This window comes from Psittacula echo (genome assembly GCF_963264785.1).
Source record: "Psittacula echo genome assembly, chromosome: 11".
In the NCBI taxonomy this organism is placed as follows: domain Eukaryota; kingdom Metazoa; phylum Chordata; class Aves; order Psittaciformes; family Psittacidae; genus Psittacula; species Psittacula echo.
In genome coordinates this window covers 17,130,530-17,151,036 of record NC_137746.1, presented here as the reverse complement: position 1 = coordinate 17,151,036, position 20,507 = coordinate 17,130,530, and the positions used below count along the sequence as shown (strand labels likewise).

General features: G+C 38.1%; 1 protein-coding gene across 1 annotated transcript in view; it reads left to right on the top strand.

The window, feature by feature from the left end:
* DOCK2 (dedicator of cytokinesis 2) overlaps positions 1 to 20,507 on the top strand; it is a 167,788-nt gene that overhangs the window by 139,533 nt on the left and 7,748 nt on the right. Inside the window, exons 35-47 of the mRNA XM_080627460.1 lie at positions 610 to 766; positions 1,640 to 1,680; positions 2,241 to 2,331; positions 3,429 to 3,548; positions 4,528 to 4,617; positions 5,951 to 6,055; positions 8,226 to 8,367; positions 10,020 to 10,101; positions 11,776 to 11,860; positions 13,319 to 13,405; positions 13,738 to 13,914; positions 15,228 to 15,311; positions 19,032 to 19,169. Coding sequence (XP_080483586.1) covers positions 610 to 766; positions 1,640 to 1,680; positions 2,241 to 2,331; positions 3,429 to 3,548; positions 4,528 to 4,617; positions 5,951 to 6,055; positions 8,226 to 8,367; positions 10,020 to 10,101; positions 11,776 to 11,860; positions 13,319 to 13,405; positions 13,738 to 13,914; positions 15,228 to 15,311; positions 19,032 to 19,169 — 1,399 coding nt within the window. The remainder of the gene's footprint in view (positions 1 to 609; positions 767 to 1,639; positions 1,681 to 2,240; positions 2,332 to 3,428; positions 3,549 to 4,527; positions 4,618 to 5,950; positions 6,056 to 8,225; positions 8,368 to 10,019; positions 10,102 to 11,775; positions 11,861 to 13,318; positions 13,406 to 13,737; positions 13,915 to 15,227; positions 15,312 to 19,031; positions 19,170 to 20,507) is intronic.

The following is a 20,507-nucleotide window of genomic DNA, read 5'->3' as shown; positions in this document are numbered from 1 at the left end:
CATAGAAACAGCACACGCTAATATTATTAATGTAAGTTGGAATATGATTTATAAAACTCACCTTCCTATATTTTTAGCACTTAGTTCTAACTGCTTTTTTTCAGTCTGCAGGAAACTTTTTGTTTGGGTTTGCTTATTTCTCACAGGCAAATTGCTCTGGTTAGTAAATATCTTTTTTGACCTGAAATTGTTATTTATGTTAGTTTGTACAGTTAAGTGTGAGTAGAAAGTTCAAAGAGAAGGGACTAACTTGCATTTTCTGTTGCACAATAACAGCGAAGAGGAAGGTGTAGTTTTTATCACAGTGATGTGGCATTCCAGAGACCTGAGCTGGTTATACCGCAGATCCAGGTTGCTCTGTTCTGAAATTGTGGGTATACCCTTGATTTTGAAGTTATCTTCAGCCAAGAGAAGTAAATGGCTTTTTTTTTTTATTTATATCCGATCTGTCTTCTGGATTTCTAAATTACCAAGGCACAAAGGGAACTTCCAGTGCATTCTGCAGTTGCTTTAGCCCTGATTTGGTATTTGCCTTCATGTCCAAACAGTTTTCCAGCTGCTGGGCCACTAATTCTCACAGTACTGTAAACCCATGGTCTGTGTTTGCAGCCTTACAGAATGTGCAGGTCAGCATCCCGGCATTTGCCACCTGGTGGGAAGGTTTGTTTGCCTAGTTAAAGGCCTCTTGGAGAAGCTGCTAGATTACCGGACCGTGATGAATGATGAGAACAAGGACAACCGCATGAGCTGCACCGTGAACTTACTGGTATGTTCTTTTGTCATTCCTGTGTGAGGACAGGGAAGAGCTTTAGAATGCAGTTTGTAATCTATTGCTTGTATACCTTTTGATAGGCTTAATGTAATAGTGGGCTATTCCAAAGTCAAGTTTTGCATCTGAAGCTAACCTGCTTACTCCTTTAGCAATTCAGCAATTACAGTTTTAATATCTGGGAAGAAATCTGCAAGATGCACTTGCCCTAAGGTGCCAAGAAGATTTGAGTCTCTGCTCTGGTTGTAGGCCACTGTCTTTTCTCTATTCCTATTTTGTGTTGAGGATATTGCATACAGAGATGCCTCTACCAGGAAATTCCTCTAATCTGAAGAGGAACTTTCATCAGCTGTACAGGTTGGAAAATAAAAATGGTTAGTACATATTGCGCTTACATACTCTTCTGTTCGTCAGTAATTGCTGCTCCATGCGCTATTGATTTCTGCAACTCTTGAGGAGGCAACTCTTGCCAGACATTGTGCATAGCCTTAGCAACTGGTACACCCACAAAAGCACAGTTGTTGCAAAAATGGGTTTTAGTTATTATTATACATATGTGTGTATAATGCACTGTGTATTATATACATGTGTTATATATAATATATATTATAACATATATGTATATATGTATATATTCATATACATATATACATATGTATTATATAATACGTATTATACATATGTATGTATAATAATAACTAATTAAAATCTTAATTGTAGTAGTACCAGGTTTAAACATAAGATAGTCTGTAGGTAATGTGTTTATTATGCTGTCCATCTACCAAGAAAAGTGAAGCTTTAGCACATGTATTTTTATCTTGTTTTAATAAAAGAAATTAGGAGATAACTTCTAAATGTTTGTGTCCCTAGAATTTCTACAAGAACATTAACCGTGAAGAGATGTATATCAGGTATGGCAGTTGTTCTGTTGGATCTGTTTTGGAGAGAGCAATGATATTCTTTTGTGAACACTGGCAACATAGAAACTACTCTTCCACCCATGCCACCTTCCAGGTTTTACAGGGACTTGCTTTGTCTTTCTGGGTTGGTTTTCTCCTTTGCCTTTATCTGCTGTGCCTGGGTTTATTTACATGGAAAATGTTTACATGCAGTCCAAAAGTACTGCAGAGGAAGGCAGCTATCTTTAGTAAAGAAATAATGGACTCAGAGGTCTGATTTAGACCTTGAGTCTAGTAGTTCTTCCTCTCTGAGGTGGAGCTGACAGCAGCTCACAGGAGTTTGGCTCCTTCTCCTTTGGTGCAAAGTTTCAGCACACGCAGAGAAAACAGAAAAGTCGGAACAAATGCACAGCACTTTAACCTACTTAGAGTGTCCTTAAAGATTCTCTGGGTGGTGACTGCATGGCATCTATCTTGAAGCTCCCATTACAGGTGTTATCTACAACTTTTGTGACACTTTCTATCCCTATCATGTCAATACGTAGTGTCATTCTTGTTCTCTCCTCTAATAGATATTTGTATAAGCTGCGAGATCTTCATCTAGATTGTGAGAATTACACAGAAGCAGCATATACCCTTCTGCTCCACACCTGGCTCTTGAAGGTTAGGTTTTTTCAATATATAAATAAAATATTGGAATTTCCAAATTTATAAACTAAAAAGTGATTGTCTTAATCTCTGATTTACTGTGTATATGTAACTTTCCATAGGGGTATTCAAGTTTCTAGTTAAAAATACTGCAGTAGGTAACACAAAATGAACATTAATTGTTGAAATAGTGCTTTTTTTCCATAGGTGATTAAAAGCCACATATTGCTAAAACTAAATATTGTAGCAAAAGTAGTTTTCTTCATGGAGATAACTCTGTGTGTAAATTCTGAAGCCACTTAACTTTGACATGGGTTTCATTTTGCCAATTTCATACTATCCCAAATACTACAGTGATGAAGATTAATTGCAGTTTCTCACAGCTTTCACAGGGGACATCTGACTTTTCATTTGAAATCATATGGATCACTGTCAAATTATGTTTGCTTTCTCTTGCAGCTGGTAATGATTTTTTGCTACAAGTGTTTGTTGTCACTGAATCTGATGTTAAAAATAGAAATGGTCAGTAAGACGCATTTCTATTTCAAGGGAAAATTCAACATTCAAATGTTCTTCAGCAAATATCTGATTTTTTTAATGGAAAAACTCATTTCAAAAGAAATTATGGAATTTCTTTAAGTGCAGAACCATATAACTGTGGCTTTTCATGGTGCTATTTTGCTTAAACTTCATTTTGACTTTTCTGATCATACAAAAATATGAAATAGATTGTATGTATTGGTATAGACAAAGATAACATTACATGCAAGTATTTTGATACAAAACCACCACATAAACCCCAAATCAGTCCGGATGACACCACTGAAATAAAACAAATTTTCTCACACACACTTTTAATCCGAAATTTCTGGGTGAGGGGCAGGAAGGAACAGAAGTTTTTAAAGTATTATGTCTAGTCCTGGCTATCACATGAAGCACATGTTTGAGGAGGTGATGGAAACATTCCCAGTGTCTCTTTGTGGTCACATAAAAAAGACTGGGGAAAAATCCCACTCAGAAAAACCCAGGGGACCAGATCTTGGGGAATGGGAGATGTGTCTGTGAAAAGCTGAACTCCAAAGTTGTGGCTTTTAATGTGGCTTTATTCTCAGTGGTCAGATGAGCAGTGTGCGCCCCAAGTTATGTCAACAGAGTTCCAGTGTTCACAGACCTATCGCCAGTTGAAAGAGAATTTGTATGAGAAGATCATAGAATACTTTGACAAAGGAAAGGTAGGTCTGAAGAGTTCTTCTCCTGCTAAATTTCTTTTTACTGTGTTACTTTGTATAGTTACATTTAATGAATATCCTCTGTATAAAGCAGTTGTTAGTAGTTGTTAGAATCATAGAATAGTTTGGGTTGGAAAGGACCTTAAGATCATCCAGTTCCAACCCCTCTGCCATGGGCAGGGACACCTCACACTAAACCATGCCACCCAAGGCCTCATCCAGCCTGGCCTTGAACACCGCCAAAGATGGAGCATTCACAACCTCCCTGGGCAACCCATTCCAGTGCCTCACCACCCTCACAGTAAAGAATTTCTTCCTTAGATCCAATCTAAACTTCCCCTGTTTAAGTTTGAACCCGTTACCCCTTGTCCTGTCACTACAGTCCCTGATGAAGAGTCCATCCCCAGCATCCTTGTAGGCCCCCTTCAGATACTGGAAGGCTGCTCTGAGGTCTCCACGCAGCCTTCTCTTCTCCAGGCTGAACAGCCCCAACTTTCTCAGCCTGTCTCCATACAGGAGGTGCTCCAGCCCCTGATCATCCTTGTGGCCTCCTCTGGACTTGTTCCAACAGTTCCATGTCCTTTTTATGTTGAGGACACCAGAACTGCACACAATGCTCCAAGTGAGGTCTCCTTATACACTGCTTCTGTGCTTAGGGTATATTCTGCATGTTATGTACCTTAGTGCTTTTCTCTTCTTTTTTAATGTATCTGAAAGGTCAGGTGATTCTTTTACTATCTCGTTGTAAGAATGAAGTGTGTTTACTTATTCCTTCCCATAATGAACCATATAACACTTTTATTTTTTACATTAATCTGCTTCCCTAAAATTTATGATTGCTTTGAGTCTTCGTTCTAAATGTGCAGGCAATAAATGACTTCAATTTAAAGACAGCATAATCAATAAAGCTGTAGTTAAACAGTGATGCTTTAGAAACTTGTTGGTACTGGAATGCCTTTATGAATATGTGGTTGTATTGCAGATGTGGGAAGAAGCCATAGCTTTATGCAAAGAACTTGCAGATCAATATGAAAAGGAAGTTTTTGACTATGAACTTCTAAGTCAAAACCTGGTAAGTTTATATAGAGGTCTTAAGATTATTTCAGTCACAGAAATGAGTACTTTTGAGCTGTCAAATGATAGAGCTGCTTATGAGCTTGTTGTCTACAGTTGGTTTTTTAATCCATTTGTCAAAGAGTTGCTATGTTTTATTGTAACCAGCCACCAGTAGAGATTCCTAAAGAACTTTGTTCAAGTTGCATAGACATCTGCCTAGTAAGGTATTTTGAAACTTCTATAGATGAATGAACATGTTGTCACTTAGTGCAATTTAAAGCCATGCATAAAATAAATGTAACAGGTTTTGAGGCCTGTTAGGGTACACTTTTAGGGCAGAAAAAGCACCTGGATGCATTTTTTTTTTGTTGAAAATTTTCTTTAAATTTTAGGAACTGGAATCTTGACAAGCCTGAAGAATTCTGTCCTAATCAGGGACTGGGGGAGTAACACATCACGAGGAATTAGAACTAGGTCCAAAGCCTAGAAGGAAGATGAAATGTTCAGTAGTTTGTTTTCATTAAAATTGAATTAATCTAAAGAGATTCTCTCTCTCCCCCACATACCTTCTCTTTTTCACCCCAAAGATTCCACACTCACATGATCTGTAACAAATGTTTAGGGCTCATTCAATAGATATCCCTGAATCCTCTACAAAGAAACCACAGGAATCAAAACAGGATGTTCATGAACAGTGTTGAATACAGAAAGAGTTTCTTTTCCTCCCAATAAATTCTACTTTTAGCACAAACTAAAGGCTCAAGACAAGATAAAGCCAGTATTCTTGCCAATTCCATTTCAGCTGCAGTGCTGGGTGTCTCCTAGCTATAACACAGGAAATACAAATAGTGACCCTAAATGACACTTGGTATTTTAGGGAAGACATTCTTCTAAGCCCTTTACATAGTGTGTGTCCTTAGCATGATGCTAGGGCAAAAGTGTGAGTTGATCCATAGCTCTGAAAACATTTGAGACAGGGAGTTTTTCCAAGTGGGTTATTTCAGTAATGTTATCAGTGAAGTGTTTGAACTGTAAACTGTGACTTTGGTGTTTGTTTTTGTTTTCCTGAAGAAATGAAAGGTAAGGCTGATTCTGAGACCACATAATTCAAGTTGAAGCCGTAAACGTTTAGTTATATATTATATTTGCATAGAAATGTAAACAGTGTTTAACGTTCTGCAGCAGTATGTGTGCCGGTGCATGCAGACTGATTAGTGCTATAACTCACTGGCTGATTGGTAGCTCTCACATATTCACTGAGAGCTGTAGCACAGAGCCTAGTATTGCTGTGCAGGTTAACAACAAAAAAAAAACTAAACAGAAGTAACTGCAGTTGCTTTTGCTTTCAGATTCAACAAGCAAAGTTCTATGAAAACATCATGAAAATTCTGAGACCTAAACCGGACTATTTTGCTGTTGGGTATTATGGCCAAGGATTCCCCACATTTCTAAGGGTAAACCTGTTTAAACTCTTACTTTTTTTTTTTTCCCATTTATTTTCATATGCTGCTAAAAATATGAGAGTGCTCTCCTAATGAGTCTCTGGGGATATTTGGCATGGATTTAGTTTTGCTTGGGTGCAGAACCATAGAGAATCTCAACTGTCACTTGTAAAGCTGTGCACGAAATGTGTTCAGATGCGTTTTTAAAGCTGATTATTTCTTTTAGTTTGATTGTAGAAACTGAAGGATACTTCAGGAGTGAAGGTGATACACGACAGCCAAATACAGCAATATGATGTAATTTGGTGCAGGCAGCTCTTTATGGTTTATGGGTGTTAGAACTGGATGATCTTAAGGTCCTTTCCAACCCTAACTATTCTATGATTCTGTGTTTCTTGGATGTGTCCCCACACAGGTTATTGGTAACTAGCAGAATGCCAGTAACTAACTTGTGTCCAAATTAAACCCAAAATTCAGTTTCACATGAGGGAGGAATTTTAAGTGGGCCTTACATGAACTGCCAAGAGTTTCACTTTTATGTTGCCTCTCAGCTACAACTGAAATACATTACCAATGTAGAAACAGCATATTTCTCAGACCAATGCACTCAATTGACAAATATTTTGTCTTTAACAGTGGGAAATAGTAGTTGAGTAGGGAAAAGGAGTATAATGTAGAGCAGATGTGTAGTGATACTGTCTAGCCCTTCATGGATTGTTCGACAGTGAATTTGTCCAGTTGCTTTCTGAACTGATGCCCTCCAGAACATACTGTGGCCTCACAGTATGTGTGTTGGAAATTACTGTTGCCTTTTTGTTGTTGTCTGATAATTTTTATACGCTAGTTCTTACAGGGACACTGAACAGTTGTTCTTTAATCCCTTTCCTCATCGCATTCATGATATACTGTTCCTTATAGTTTTGGTTTGTCTAATGCAACCATATGTTTAACATCCTGGTTCCCTTGCTGTCCATGACCTAGTTAATGAGACGGCAGGACAAGAAGTGTACATAGTATTTGAAATGTGGATATACTGTAAGTTAGTTCAGTGTGATATTGATTCTTCTTTTCTTTCCCTGTTTTCCTTGTAATGGCCCAAGTTCACATTGCTTTTTTGATATCTGATATGCATTGAGCTGACATGTTCATACCAACTGTCTGGTATGACTCCTGAATGAAAGTTTTCTCCTGAATGGTAACAGCTAGTTGATGTCCTAGGACAATTATGGTAAGTTTGAGCTGTTTTCATTAAACAGACCTCTATACACTGAATCTACTCCCAGTTTTCTTTACTTCTCTCCACTTTCGACTGCTATGTGAAAAACAAGAATCCAAAGGGTCTGCTTTTAATCAGGAAATCTGCCAAACTTAGGAAGTCATGCACAAATGGTTTTTACTTTATACTTTTACTTTTTGCTGGTTTTAAAAGATCATTGCTTTCTTTTAACCACAGTAGTGCATGTCTTCAGAGCATAAAACTAACCTGAATATTTGATATTTTCTTGTAGAAAAAGAATATTTTCTTACATACTACAATGGATATTGTAGCTTTCTTTACTCTTGAAAAGCAGTGAAAGACCTCTCTTTGCAAGTTTTAAAGGCCAAAGTTGCCTTGAAAACAGTGGAAAAATATGCTAATATTGCACCAAATTAAGCATGCACCTTTTGTTTATGGTATTATAGAAGTACCCTGTTAAATAAAGCAAACCGAACCACAAATGAGGTTAGACTATTGTAAATGTGGACATGTCATAATATCAAGGAGAAGGAGCAGGATCAGGCAAAGGAAATGTATACAGTAGTATGAGAAAGCCATGAAAACTGGGTCCAGAATGTTTTTGAAAGATGCTTTTGCTTGACAGACAAGAAGAAAAAGAGTTGCAGTACTTTCCTTATTACCTCCCATTCTGATTTTATTCTGCTCTACAGGAGCATCCTTAGTTCTGATGCCACTTTGTCTTCATTCTGTCTAACAGCATCCAGTAGGGATTCTGGACAGTCAGTGCTGCCTTCTAGCACCTGGTCAAAGTGGTGTCCTGCTTCATAGTTAATGAATATTCAGAAAGCAGTAACACTCACTCCAAAATTTGGAAATGCTGTTGTGTCTTTGTACTGACAAACATGCGTCTCTAGCTTCTGCCTCAGCTTCATATAGCCCAAGAAATGTATTTATTCCTTGCAGAACAAAGTATTCATTTATCGTGGGAAGGAATATGAGAGGAGAGAGGATTTCCAGGCACAGCTGATGAGTCAGTTTCCCAGTGCTGAGAAGATGAACACCACCTCACCTCCTGGAGATGAGGTGAAAAGCTGTCCTGGTCAATGTATCCTTTAACGTGAGAGATGATGGAATGAAGGCAGGTTAGGGAGACTTCGTTTTTAGCAAGAGTTTATCCGTGTGAAACAAGAATTTCCTAAAAAAGAAGCAAGTTTATTAATGTGGCAGCTCAGTTTGCACTTTGATATCCTTCATGTATTTTATGTTTTGTTCCTAAAATGTTTGTTCCTGGTTTTTTCACAGTTCTAAGCCCTCTGTCTCTTTCAGTCATCACAGAATCATGTGGGTTTGAAAAGACCCTTAAAATTGAGTCCAGCCATAAACCTAGTCCACCACTAAGCCATGTCCCTAAGTGCCACTTATACAAGTTTCTAATACCTCCAGAGATGGTGACTTGACCACTGCCCTGGGCAGGCTGTTTCAGTGCTTGACAACCCTTTCAGTGAAGAATACGCATTCAAGTCCATAGATAGTTTACCTTTATTTTCTTCAGAGGGCAAAACTAGTGATGAACACTTGAATTGGCCAAATTTAAAGCAGTGATTTGTCAGTTACCTCACATTCCTAGCTGTTGTGTCTAGATACTAAATTAATGTCTTCCTTGAACATTGTTCTGACTGACACTGCACTTGGCTATCACCTTCATGTCTGGCAACAGAAATAGGCCTTATGACAGTCGCAGACATTTTCCTAGGAAAATTAACTCATAAACATCATTGACCACCTTTTAAAATACCTCAAATTATTCTTGTTTAGAAGTACTCGAACAGTTGCTTGGATTCATTATCTTTTTCTTCATGCTTTGGTTTAAATCATTCCTGGCTGAGCAGATATGAAATCACCTGATTGTATCAGACATTTTTTTTGCCACATGTTGATTTTCCTTTATTAATTCTCAAGGTAATGGAACACTTCACATGCTCTGTTAGGTGTAGTCTAAGAGAGCCTGCTGGAGGAGAAAAGAATCCTGCTTTCTGTTCACATGGTTGGGCCTTATTACAGGCTTTCCTAAAGTCCTACATTAAACTTGAGAGCCAAGCTCTCGTAAGTCTCATTGGTATCTTAACTAATTGTATTTTCTTAAGATCATATGCTTCAGTCCTTTCTTAGAGTAGAATTGCTCAAATCTAACAGGAGATACGGACTACTTATGTACTTCAGAAAAATCTAGCCAGAGGACATGAGTTTCAGATATATTGAAATATGTAATATGATATATTTACTTACAAATACAGTATTCAGCTTAAAAAATAACGCTTTTGCGGAAAAAAATCTGGAGTAAAAGGGCTGCTCAGTTACAGATTTCCAAGATGAAATGCTAAACATGAGGACATTACATATGCCTAAAGCTAAACAGTGAAACCCTTAACATCAGATGTTGTTGATGATTTTTTTGTAAATTGGCAGGGCTTTAAAATTTAATGAATGATTCAGTGCAATAAATTTGGCTACAAATACTCAAGCTCAGTAAATAATAAAAATATACAGTTCAAAATGAATATTAATATATATTCACTGGTTACTAGTGGCAGATTTTCCTTTTTGGCAAAGCAAGCAGCACAAATGAAACCCTGAACCATGTAAATATTTCATCAGGAAATGTCTTTTTGTATTATAATTCTGTTTTTCATTTTCCTCACAGCCTGCACTATTTCAAACCAGTAGTCAATGACATGTCCTTAACTTGCACGGTTTCAGATATCCAGTGTTTTACAGTGCAACCAGTACTCGAGGAGCAACCCAGATTCAAAAATAAGGCAGTACCTGATCAAATTATAAAGTAAGTGAATTTCTGTAGTAGATAATATAGTGAAAGGCAGGCCATGCTCCCAAACTGAACACCGTTACTCTGTGAATTCAGTCATTTGCCAATGGATCTTTTATTGTCTTAGTTAACTGACTTATATATTCCCTAGGAATTTCATGAAAGAATATCTACCACTTAAGGACTAGCATATGGTGACAGGGTGGGGAGGTGGAATCCATGCTTTGGGTCCAAGTTATTGTGTTTTCAACACAGCTTCTTAGGTAAATGATGGAGAGAGAGGTCTTAAAGGTGGCTGGCAGCATGACGATGGTTGAGTTGAAGGCTCTTGTACAGCAGAATCTTGTTATGACTTGTTTTCCAAGTGCAAAAGACATTGAGCAAAATGGTTTCCATTTGTACTATGGTCAAGATTTTGTAAAGGAGAAAAGGAAATGAATTGTCCAAATTATTTTGAGACCAGACTAGCTAACCTTTGTAGAACTGTTTGAACTTACTACATGCTCCTACTTAAGTGTTCTAACTACACATCTGAAAACTGATAGTTCATTCCAATTGCTGATGCCAAAACTGCATACAGTAACTACTGGAATATCGGCTGACTTCAGGCTTGTGAGACTTTTGCCTCCAAATCCATCAATATATAAAGGGGTATTATAAGATGGAGAGAGACTCAGGCCTGTAGTGACACAGTGATGGAACTGTGCAGTACTTCCTTTTCTTTATTGATGCAGATAACCTTAGTAGATTGGATCAGAAACCGTATGTTCCCATGAAACACCATACCATAAGCTTGCTGAGATCAACTGTTTGGGGTGTCTTCATTTGTTTCTTGCTGTAGGTTTCCAAAACATGGCTTGCTTTTACTGTAAAATATTTTATTTTCTCTGCAAAATTAGCTTTTACTTAAAATATAATTAATCTTTAAGGACAAAAATTGAAAAAACAAAAGGAGAGGGTTGGTTTTTTTTTGCAGAGAGACAGAATTGTACAATCTCTGCTTTTGAATCTGCCCGTGCTAAAAGCCGAGGGGTTACAAGTTCAGTGGAAATATGTGCTCATAGGGATTAGGAATGATTCATTAGCTAAACAGAATAGACCGTAACATGAATTTGCAATAGATTCTTTACACTGATGTCCCCCTCTGCGAGTATGTATATACATTTTCTTGTCTGTCACAAAAAATTGTTAGTAATGGCTTCAAATGTTTAGTTTCTTGAATAACTCTAGTTGTGCATTGCAAGCAGAATTGCTAGGCGTGATTAAACTGATGTGGCATGTGCTGTGGAGGAAAAAACACATGTATTTCAGTTCAGGTGAATAGAGCCACTCTGTTCAGCCAGTTATTTTGAACAAAATATTTTCCTTTTCTATGTCATTCTAAAGCAGGCAAGCAGTGTGCATGCAACAGCAAGAGACAGGAAAGCAAAAATCTTTTCTAGACCTTCTGCTGGAGGTTTTAACATAACTACACCCAGTCACAAGCTGAAGCTTCATACTTGTAAAATACTGTGTGTTGACCCTGATTTATAGATAAATAGCTGTCTCCTGAGTTTTCAGTAAAGTGTCTTTTTTCTGAGCAATAAATTTGCTTTTAATTAAATGCCTCAAAATGAAATATTTCACTGAGATACCAAGATCCATAAATTTCTGAATTGGTATTTTACAATAGTTTTTTTATTCTTCCAGTTTTTACAAATCAAACAACGTGCACCTGTTCCACTACTCAAGACCAGTCAGAAAAGGATCTGTTGACCCTGAAAATGAATTTGCTGTAAGTAGATGAATGACAGGGTGATGGATGAGGTTCTGGTAGGTGTGACTGAATTCTGATCTAGATCCTTTCTTAGTCTCAGATCACTCCTTACAGACACCCTAACTTTAGGATCTGGTTCAAAAAACTAAACATGAGGTTTTTCTATTTCAGCATTACTTCTGTGTACTTACTCGATACATCCCTGTTTCAGTTGCAGGTAAACATTATGTAGTGAAGTGTGTTCAACACATTTGTGTTAAGCAGTAACATTTTCTGGTACAGATTTTCATTATGAAACAAGACGCCATGTAAATGAATCTCAAATGGTTTGCTTCATGCAGCTGACAGCACTTGAGTCAGCTGCCAGCTTGGCAATGAGAAGTATGTGTTCACTGCCTTCATCAGTCAATGCAAATTCAGACAGACTCCAGTACTACCTGTGTCATTTTTATTCCCATGCTCTATGGTGTCATACTGAGAATGGTCTTTGTTGTTTAACTATTCTAGGAAATCTGCAACACCATACATTATTTTTCAGTGTCATGCATAAAAATGTGGTAAATTTCTATACTGTAATTTTATAGATACCTGATACTGTATAGTTTGTCATGAAACCATGTCATCCAGTCCTTGAGGTTAAAGCTGTGCTCTTGGGATAGTGGTGGGAAAAGCTATTTATTTAAAAGAATTGACCATTTCAGTTCTGTGTGTGTTGATTAGTCCTGTCAACAGTTTCACTTGAGGAGCTTCTCACCCTTTTAATATTGTTAAATTCAACACTTCAAATGCAAACTCTACCTTGACATCTCAGCTTCGCACTGTATTACCAAGACTCATGATGCACATCAACTTCCTTTGCAAACCAGAGAGTTTTGACACCATTTATGAACATACCTTGGAATTGTTTTACAAAACCTACATAGTTAATGTTTTCACTGCTGATGACAGTAGATAATATTCATACTTGCTTCAGATAGGTGAAGTTAGATATTGGTAAAATAGGGAGCAATAGTGTAAATGAACTGGTGGCATTTTAAAATACCAACAGCTAGTCTTGTTCAGAAGAAGAAAAGAAAGGAGCAGAAAACGGTAAGAATGCTGGCAAGTTGTTGCAGGGGGATTACTGGGTTTAATTGCAGAAATATGTGGAGGGAGGAAATAAAATCTGGGTAGAAGTGAGAGTAGGTCATTTAGCTGTGGTCATTCAATCTGTAATGACAAAAATAGGAATAGATACCAAAAGATGCAAAAGTGATTTTCTTTTTCCTCTGCTTTGGGCTACAGATGACGTGATCTGAAACCAGACAAATGATTTGTGCAGATCGCTGTGCTCGATTCATTTTGTAGTGTCCTTTAATGCAAAAATGTGCATATAGTTTCCATCTATATGCTTAGACTCTGACATTCCAGAAGACAGGAAAGATTAAAGTTTAAATCCTGACATACCATTTTCTCCCTGCTATGTTTTTTTAATAGTCTATGTGGATTGAGAGAACATCGTTTGTTACAGCATACAAACTTCCTGGGATTTTACGGTGGTTTGAGGTTGTCGCCATGTCACAGGTGTGTATTAACATGCTGAGAGCCCAAAAAACATGTATCGATACACATGCTCGTGTACAAAATAGTGAATTTATCGCACAAGGCTATTTTAGTTACTTATTTTTATATCTACAAAACTGTAACTACTTACATTTTATCTTTCTATTGCTAGGATCAATGTATCTTACACCTGATTTATAGCTTCAGCACCAAATCCTAAGAGAATTGAACAAATCTCTGTTGGTTTGATGAATATTAAGAATGTTGTGCATATACATGAGCAACAGTTTCATAAAACCAAAAAGACCTTTTTATCTCTTTATAAACCTAAGAAGTTTTTTGTTTCTTTATAGACTACAATTAGTCCTTTAGAGAATGCCATTGAGACTATGTCCACAACAAATGAAAAGATTCTGATGATGATTAACCAATACCAGAGTGATGAGAACCTTCCTATCAATCCACTTTCTATGCTTCTGAATGGAATCGTTGATCCAGCGGTTATGGGTGGCTTTGCTAAATATGAGAAGGTAAGAGCTTTTAAGTCAATGCAAAGAACATATTCAGATACAGTATACCATAATCCTCCTACATCCTTTGGTCAAAGTGGCAGTGAAATGTGGACTGGGACTATGAAAGCTGTAACTCCAGTGATTAAGAGATCCTCATATCCTGGTCACATCTGTCTTTGAAAGCAGAAACTAGCAAATAGAGTAACTGAAGCTCAGTATTAATTGAAGTTATGAGGGATTTCATATGTTTGTAGGACAAAAATACCCTTTTTGTGGCTAAATAGGCTCTCACACATCAAAAGATTTGACCTGGAGTAAATGAACAACTTTATCCTACAGTAAGTCTGGAGTATTTAGATGCCAGTTATCAATCCAACTGTCACCAGGTTTCCTCAGTAACGGCAGTTTCTGTGTAGCAGGTTTTGCTGTAAAAAATTGGAACACAAATAAAAACTGTTCTGGCAATACATGGAAAATAGAATGTCTTTTGGAAGTGAACTGTAGAAAATTTGCCCCTAAGGACACCTTGTGAAGGTGCAGCAGGAGAGAAAACAGGAATGCTAAAAACTCATATAAATTTAAATTCTAAATTATTAAAGTTTGGGATTAAAATGAACTTGGGGTTACCCAACAGCTGCAGAAAAAGCAAGTGCCATGCCCAATAGTAGGCTCAGCACACCAGACAGACTCAGTGCTGAAACAATGCTATATGTGCATGTGTATATATATATATATATATATATATATATACAGGCACATGAGAATTATATGTGGTAGGCATGAGCTATTCTGGAGGAGTATGGCTTATGATATGTTAGTCCTCAAGTATCATTTGTTTAGCTATTTGCCAGTCATGGACTAATAGCTACATTCTTCTTTAGTACATGGGGGGATGAGATCTTTGAGCAGCAAAAGGCAGTGTGTACACAGTGTCTGGCTCTGCTTGTTGATGGCAGAGAGATTCCTGTCTAAGGCTGACTTAGGTCAGTAAGTAGGGTACTTGAATAAAGTGATCATTTATCCATGTAAATCACGGTACTCCAAATATGCAACTCTTTTTATTTTGAGTGCAAGCTTAATAAAACAATAACTGGGTTTCATAGTAAGGGTCTTAGACTCAGAAGTGTTGGATACAGACTGAATACATTTTACCAAAACAGAGCACCTCAGTCCTCAGCTGGTACGATAAGGAATTACTGTCTGTTGAGGAGCATGCATATGTCTCTCTGGTTTGATGGCCAATGTTGTGGTCACCAGTTGGAGTCACTGCAGTAATGACTGATCTCTTTTACTGTCAAAATGATGGACTGAATCATTTTTTTTTGTCTAAGGCTTTCTTTACAGATGAATATAGCAGAGATCATCCACAGGATCTGGAAAAGCTGAATAGACTCAAAGATCTAATTGCTTGGCAGGTAACTTCTTACTGACAGCAGTCATCTGAGCCTTCATCAGCTATTCCTTTAGTCTGCTCTTTTCTGTCAGGAGAGCATAGCATTTAGGCGACTCATTTTTACCATTTTTTTTTGGTGGGGGGTAGTGGGGTGGGGAAGGGTGTCTTGGTTGCTTGGGGTTTTTTTTACTGTTTCCTGAAGCAGGGAGGGGTAGAAGAATGAGATTCTTGTTACAGATTTTCCTGCCTAGTTCTGTGATGAGTTCATAGAGTTTTTTGAAAAAGGATTCATAGAAAAAGACTCTCTCTTAGGCTATATGTTATGTTTCAAAGTATATGTAGCTGCAAAAGGACTATCTATTGTCCTATTTAGATATTAGTAGTAGGAACAATTATTTCAGTTCTTTCAATTTTAATGTGCGTAACAGGAAGCGTGTATTACTGACCCATTAAGATCACTGCTGGAATCTCACAGCTATAGCTCCTCACCCTCTGATGTGGCACGTGATTGATAATACATTCTTGGGGATCTAAGTGATCCTGTCCTTCAGGTTTTTTAAAGTCTGTGCCTAAACTGGAGAAATGGCTTAATTAAAAGAATCACATCATGTTTCCTGAGGAGTGTCATTATTATAGTGTCAGTTGTTCGATGAAACACTGCCAAGAGTCAGGGCGTTACCCATAAATCTCTTTGTGTCTCAGGGAAAGCAGTAGGCCAGAAAAGCACTTTGTAGAGCACATCGTTTGGAGTGGTTAATCAAAAGCCACATATTGTGGGCTACATTTACAGTTAAAAGGGCCAGGATTTCAAACCCAGGTTGTATTCTTGGAGGCAAACCAGAGCATGACAAAAGTCATAAGCCTTCATTAATTTCTGGGGAAACAAACAGTTGCAAATGTTAGAAATTCTCTTGGGAAACAGCTTTCCTAGAAGTGAGTGTTCCTTGGTTTCTGTTTTCCGGTTGGTTTTTTTTGCATGAGAAATGGAACGCTAGTTGCTCTCAGGAGTTACATCCATACTCAGTGAACCTACAAGATTGCTTCTACCTGCCTTTTGTATGACAAATAGCATAGAAGGCCATTAGGAAATACTTGTAAGCTATATCTCCGGGGAAAACCGAATATTCTGCCTATACTAGCAGCACCAGTGTTATTTGTTGTCTTGGTTTCGTTTGGGTAATTTATTTATCTATTTATTTATTATTTATACATGTATAACTATATAACCAATAACATATATATATAACCAATAACATATATAACCAATCCTGCAGCAACCCTTTTGCCCTCAAAATGGAAAATCCATCTATAGGAGGTGGTAGCAGAAAGCCCGCTCTATTTTTACTGAGATTCAAGGGAAAATGCCTCTCTTTATTGACCTAAGCATTTGTCATGATAATGGAGGAAAGAAAAACATGACCTTAGAAATCATCATTTCTATTTGCATTATCTAGTCCAAATAGAAATTATTACTATCTGTATTTATATTGATGCTCATCAATTTATACCAGTACTGCGAGGGCTGGAGCAGCTCTGCTCTGGAGCCAGGCTGGGAGAGCTGGTCTTGTTCAGTCTGGAGAAGAGAAGGCTTCCAGGAGACCTTAGAGCAGCTCCCAGTCCCTAAAGGGGCTACAAGAACCCTAGACAGGGGCTTTGGACAACGGCCTGTAGGGACAGGACAAGAGCCAGAGGGGAGTCTGAAATGAGCTCTTAGGCAGAAGCTCTTCCCTGTGAGGGTGCTGAGGCGCTGGCCCAGGGTGCCCAGAGAAGCTGTGGCTGCCCCATCCCTGGCAGTGTTCAAGGCCAGGTTGGACACAGGGGCTTGGAGCAAGCTGCTCTAGTGGAAGGTGTCCCTGCCTGTGGCAGCGGTTGGAACTGGATGAGCTTTAAAGGTGCCTTTGAACCCAAACTGCTCTATGGTTCTATGACTTATCTCTGTTTCATAGCTGAGAAACAACAAGATTTAACCATTTATTCCTCTTAGCCTTTAAAATGAGTCTTCCAAATGGCTTTAGTGGATTTATTTTTTTTTCACTCTCTTCTTAATGTTTCTGAAGTTTCTTCCTGTTTCATTTTGATTGATCTCAGTTTGATTATTGGTTTGAGTTACCAACCTTTACAGCTTCTTCTTTATCATTGCCACCACAGGCTCTGTATATGGTTGCTTTCTGAGCATCTGAAGTACTCAGTGGATTTACTGGTATAAATTGATCATAACACCATCTGGCATAAGATGGTAATTTATATCTACGCCTGCAAATCCCTCAAAAGAGGACAAACATATCTGTCTGTAATAGATGGGCTTTAATATCATGTTTTTAAAAGTTATATTGAAATTGGCCTTCCATAAAGTAGGATCAAGTCAGTGGTGGACTGATGTTTACAGTATTATTTATGGGGTCAGAACACCAAAAGGAAGCATGGAATCTAAATGGATTTTACAGAAAAAGCTCCAAACATTAATGCAAAACAGCTATCCTAAAGGCTGAGCAGCAAAACCAAAAAGCACAGGGGTAGAACTGAGCACAGTCAGTCTGGATAGTGCAAGCTGCCTTTGTTTGTGTCTTGAGTTGTTCATTGTTGTATTGAATATTTCTTGACATGTGGGGAGAACGGAGGAAGTCTGCAGCATAAAATTGAGGAGAAAGGAAGAGGTCACCTTCAGTAACCAGGCATTCACATACTGAATTGTTGCTGCAGTTGTCAAAGTGATCCTATGAGGAAGCCCCAAAAGATTGATTGAAACCTTTCCCTTAAGCTTGCTTAATCCTCCGTTTGAAAGAAAAGGGTATGAAACCACCTGCCTGGAATCCATTTGGATATCTTTTCATCCCTACATTCTTTCTTGTAAACTATAGCAGGCACCTTCAGAAGCAGGTGGGATAGAATGTTTTTAAAGGCTCACATAGTGTGTTTAATGTCATAAGGGATTAACATTAAAACACACAGGAAAGACAGAACAGTCACTATGAGGCAGCCAACATGCCACGAAAACTTACTGAGCAAGCCCATTTTTGAAGAGCCCTTTCCATCTTCTCTTGCTGCTAGAAGCTGAAATCAACTGACAAATCTATCTGCCAGTCACAGGAAGAGTTTTGCAGTTAACTTACGTCCTGGGTTCAGCAGTAGCAGTCATATTTTCTCCTTCTTAGTAGCTGGTGCAGCGCTGTGTTTTTGACTTTCAGCCTGGGAGCAGCGCTGATAACACCGATGTTGGTAGTTACTGCTCAAATGTTTAGTCTGACCAAGGACTTTGTGAGTCTCATGCTCTGCCAGGGAGGAGGGGAAGCCAGGAGGAAGCAGAGACAGGACACCTGACCCAAACTAGCCAAAGAGGTATTCCATATCGCAGCACGTCATGCCCAGGATGTAAACTGGGAGTTACCTGTAAGGGCTAGATCACCGCTGGGTGGGGGCGAGGTATCAGTCGGCGGGTGGTGAGCGGTTGTATTCTCTTTCCTTGTTATTTCCTTTATCATTATTATTCTTGGTGGTAGCAGTAGTGATTTGTGTTATACTTTAGTTACTAAACTGTTCTTATCTCAACCAGTGGGAGTTACATGCTTTTGATTCTCTTCCCCATCCCTCTGGGAGTGGGAGGAGGAAGGGGGGGAGTGAGTGAATGAGCTGCGTGGCTGGGTTTAAACCACGACAACTTAGCAGATACTGTAAGTGGAGCTCAAGGGGTTGTCAGACACTGTTTAATATTCTCACTTCCTCTTTTTTTATCCCCCTACTTAAGATACCTTTCCTTGGGGCTGGAATTAAAATTCATGAAAGAAGAGTTTCTGATAATCTTCGTCCTTTCCATGACCGTATGGAGGAATGTTTCAAGCATTTAAAAGTAAAAGTGGAAAAGCAATATGGAGCCAGAGAATTGGTATTGTTCTCCTTTTAACCTCTTCTGCAGTTTCTCTTTACTTAATACACATCTTGCTGTTCTACACAAAAACACATACTAAACTTCTGATTGTGGGTTTTCTTGTGATCTGAAGGTAGTTGGACCTGAGTTCTATATTCAAAGAGTTGATTCAATTCTCTGATGTATCTGGAAGACTTGGAGTATTTTATTATGTCTATTAAAATTACAATTCTTTACTGCCTCCTATGGAAGAAAAAGCAAATTTTCATGTTTCTTCTCTTCATAAGTTTTCTTAGCGGTTTAGGACTTTGATCTACAATCGATGTCTCCCTGTGCTAGCCACTTCCAGCTGTGCTGTGAAGTAAACCCTATTATGTGGATAATACTACAAATACTAGTTGACACCAAGCTGAAATATATGGGAATTGAAGGATAACTTCCAAACGCAAACTCTCTGGACAATTCTTCAATAATAGTCTATCCCAGCTTGTGCAGGCTAGCAAGAATGATGTTGGCTGGGGTTTTTTGTGATTAAACAACAGTTGCCTTGGAAAATATTTTATGTTGTTGCTTTCATGTTGATGATTTTATAAAACTATTTCTTTCTTCTGTTTTAAGAGAAAAAGTAGCAAGTTTCTAACCTAAATTTTGGATGTGTCCCTGCCCATGGCAGGGGGGTTGCAACTCGTTGATCTTAAGGTCCTTTCCAACCCTAACTATTCTATGATTCTATGATATTGTGCTGTGTTATAAAGCTATATGATGAAAAATCTATATATTTATCTGAGTGGTTTTCCTATTTTCAGTCCCATGCCACCATCCTTGCAATAATAAAGAGGTTGTAATCTACATTTAGCAATATTGCTAATGCTTGAACCCTTCAGCACTCTTACAGATCAGCACTTCAGCAAAAGCAACCTATTTATAAGTTTCCAAGAGCAGACAATGTTCTTTGCAAATGGCACCGCTGCCCTTTTGCCATGTCTGAAACTCTCTGGTGGCTGGCCTGAACTTTTTCACTGCCAGAAAAGGAAAATACCCAACCAAGCTGTGCAGCTATTGTGTCTGTATCACAAGATTCCAGCCATTCAAAGGATGAGCAGCATGTAAACTCATTGCATGTAAACTCTGCAAAACACTTGAAAGTAATTCTTGAAATAACAAATGTTTCCCGGTCTTCTGCTAGATATTGGTCTTAGTGAGAAATGACAGCAGAAGCAAAGCATTTGGGAATTTGGCACATGAAATTATACATGCATTTTTAATATTTTCTGGACAATCAGAACAAACCCTTGTAATTTTGATATGAATTTTTTTTTTTTAAGTTGTTCATATCCTGTTTATAGGATGGAAATT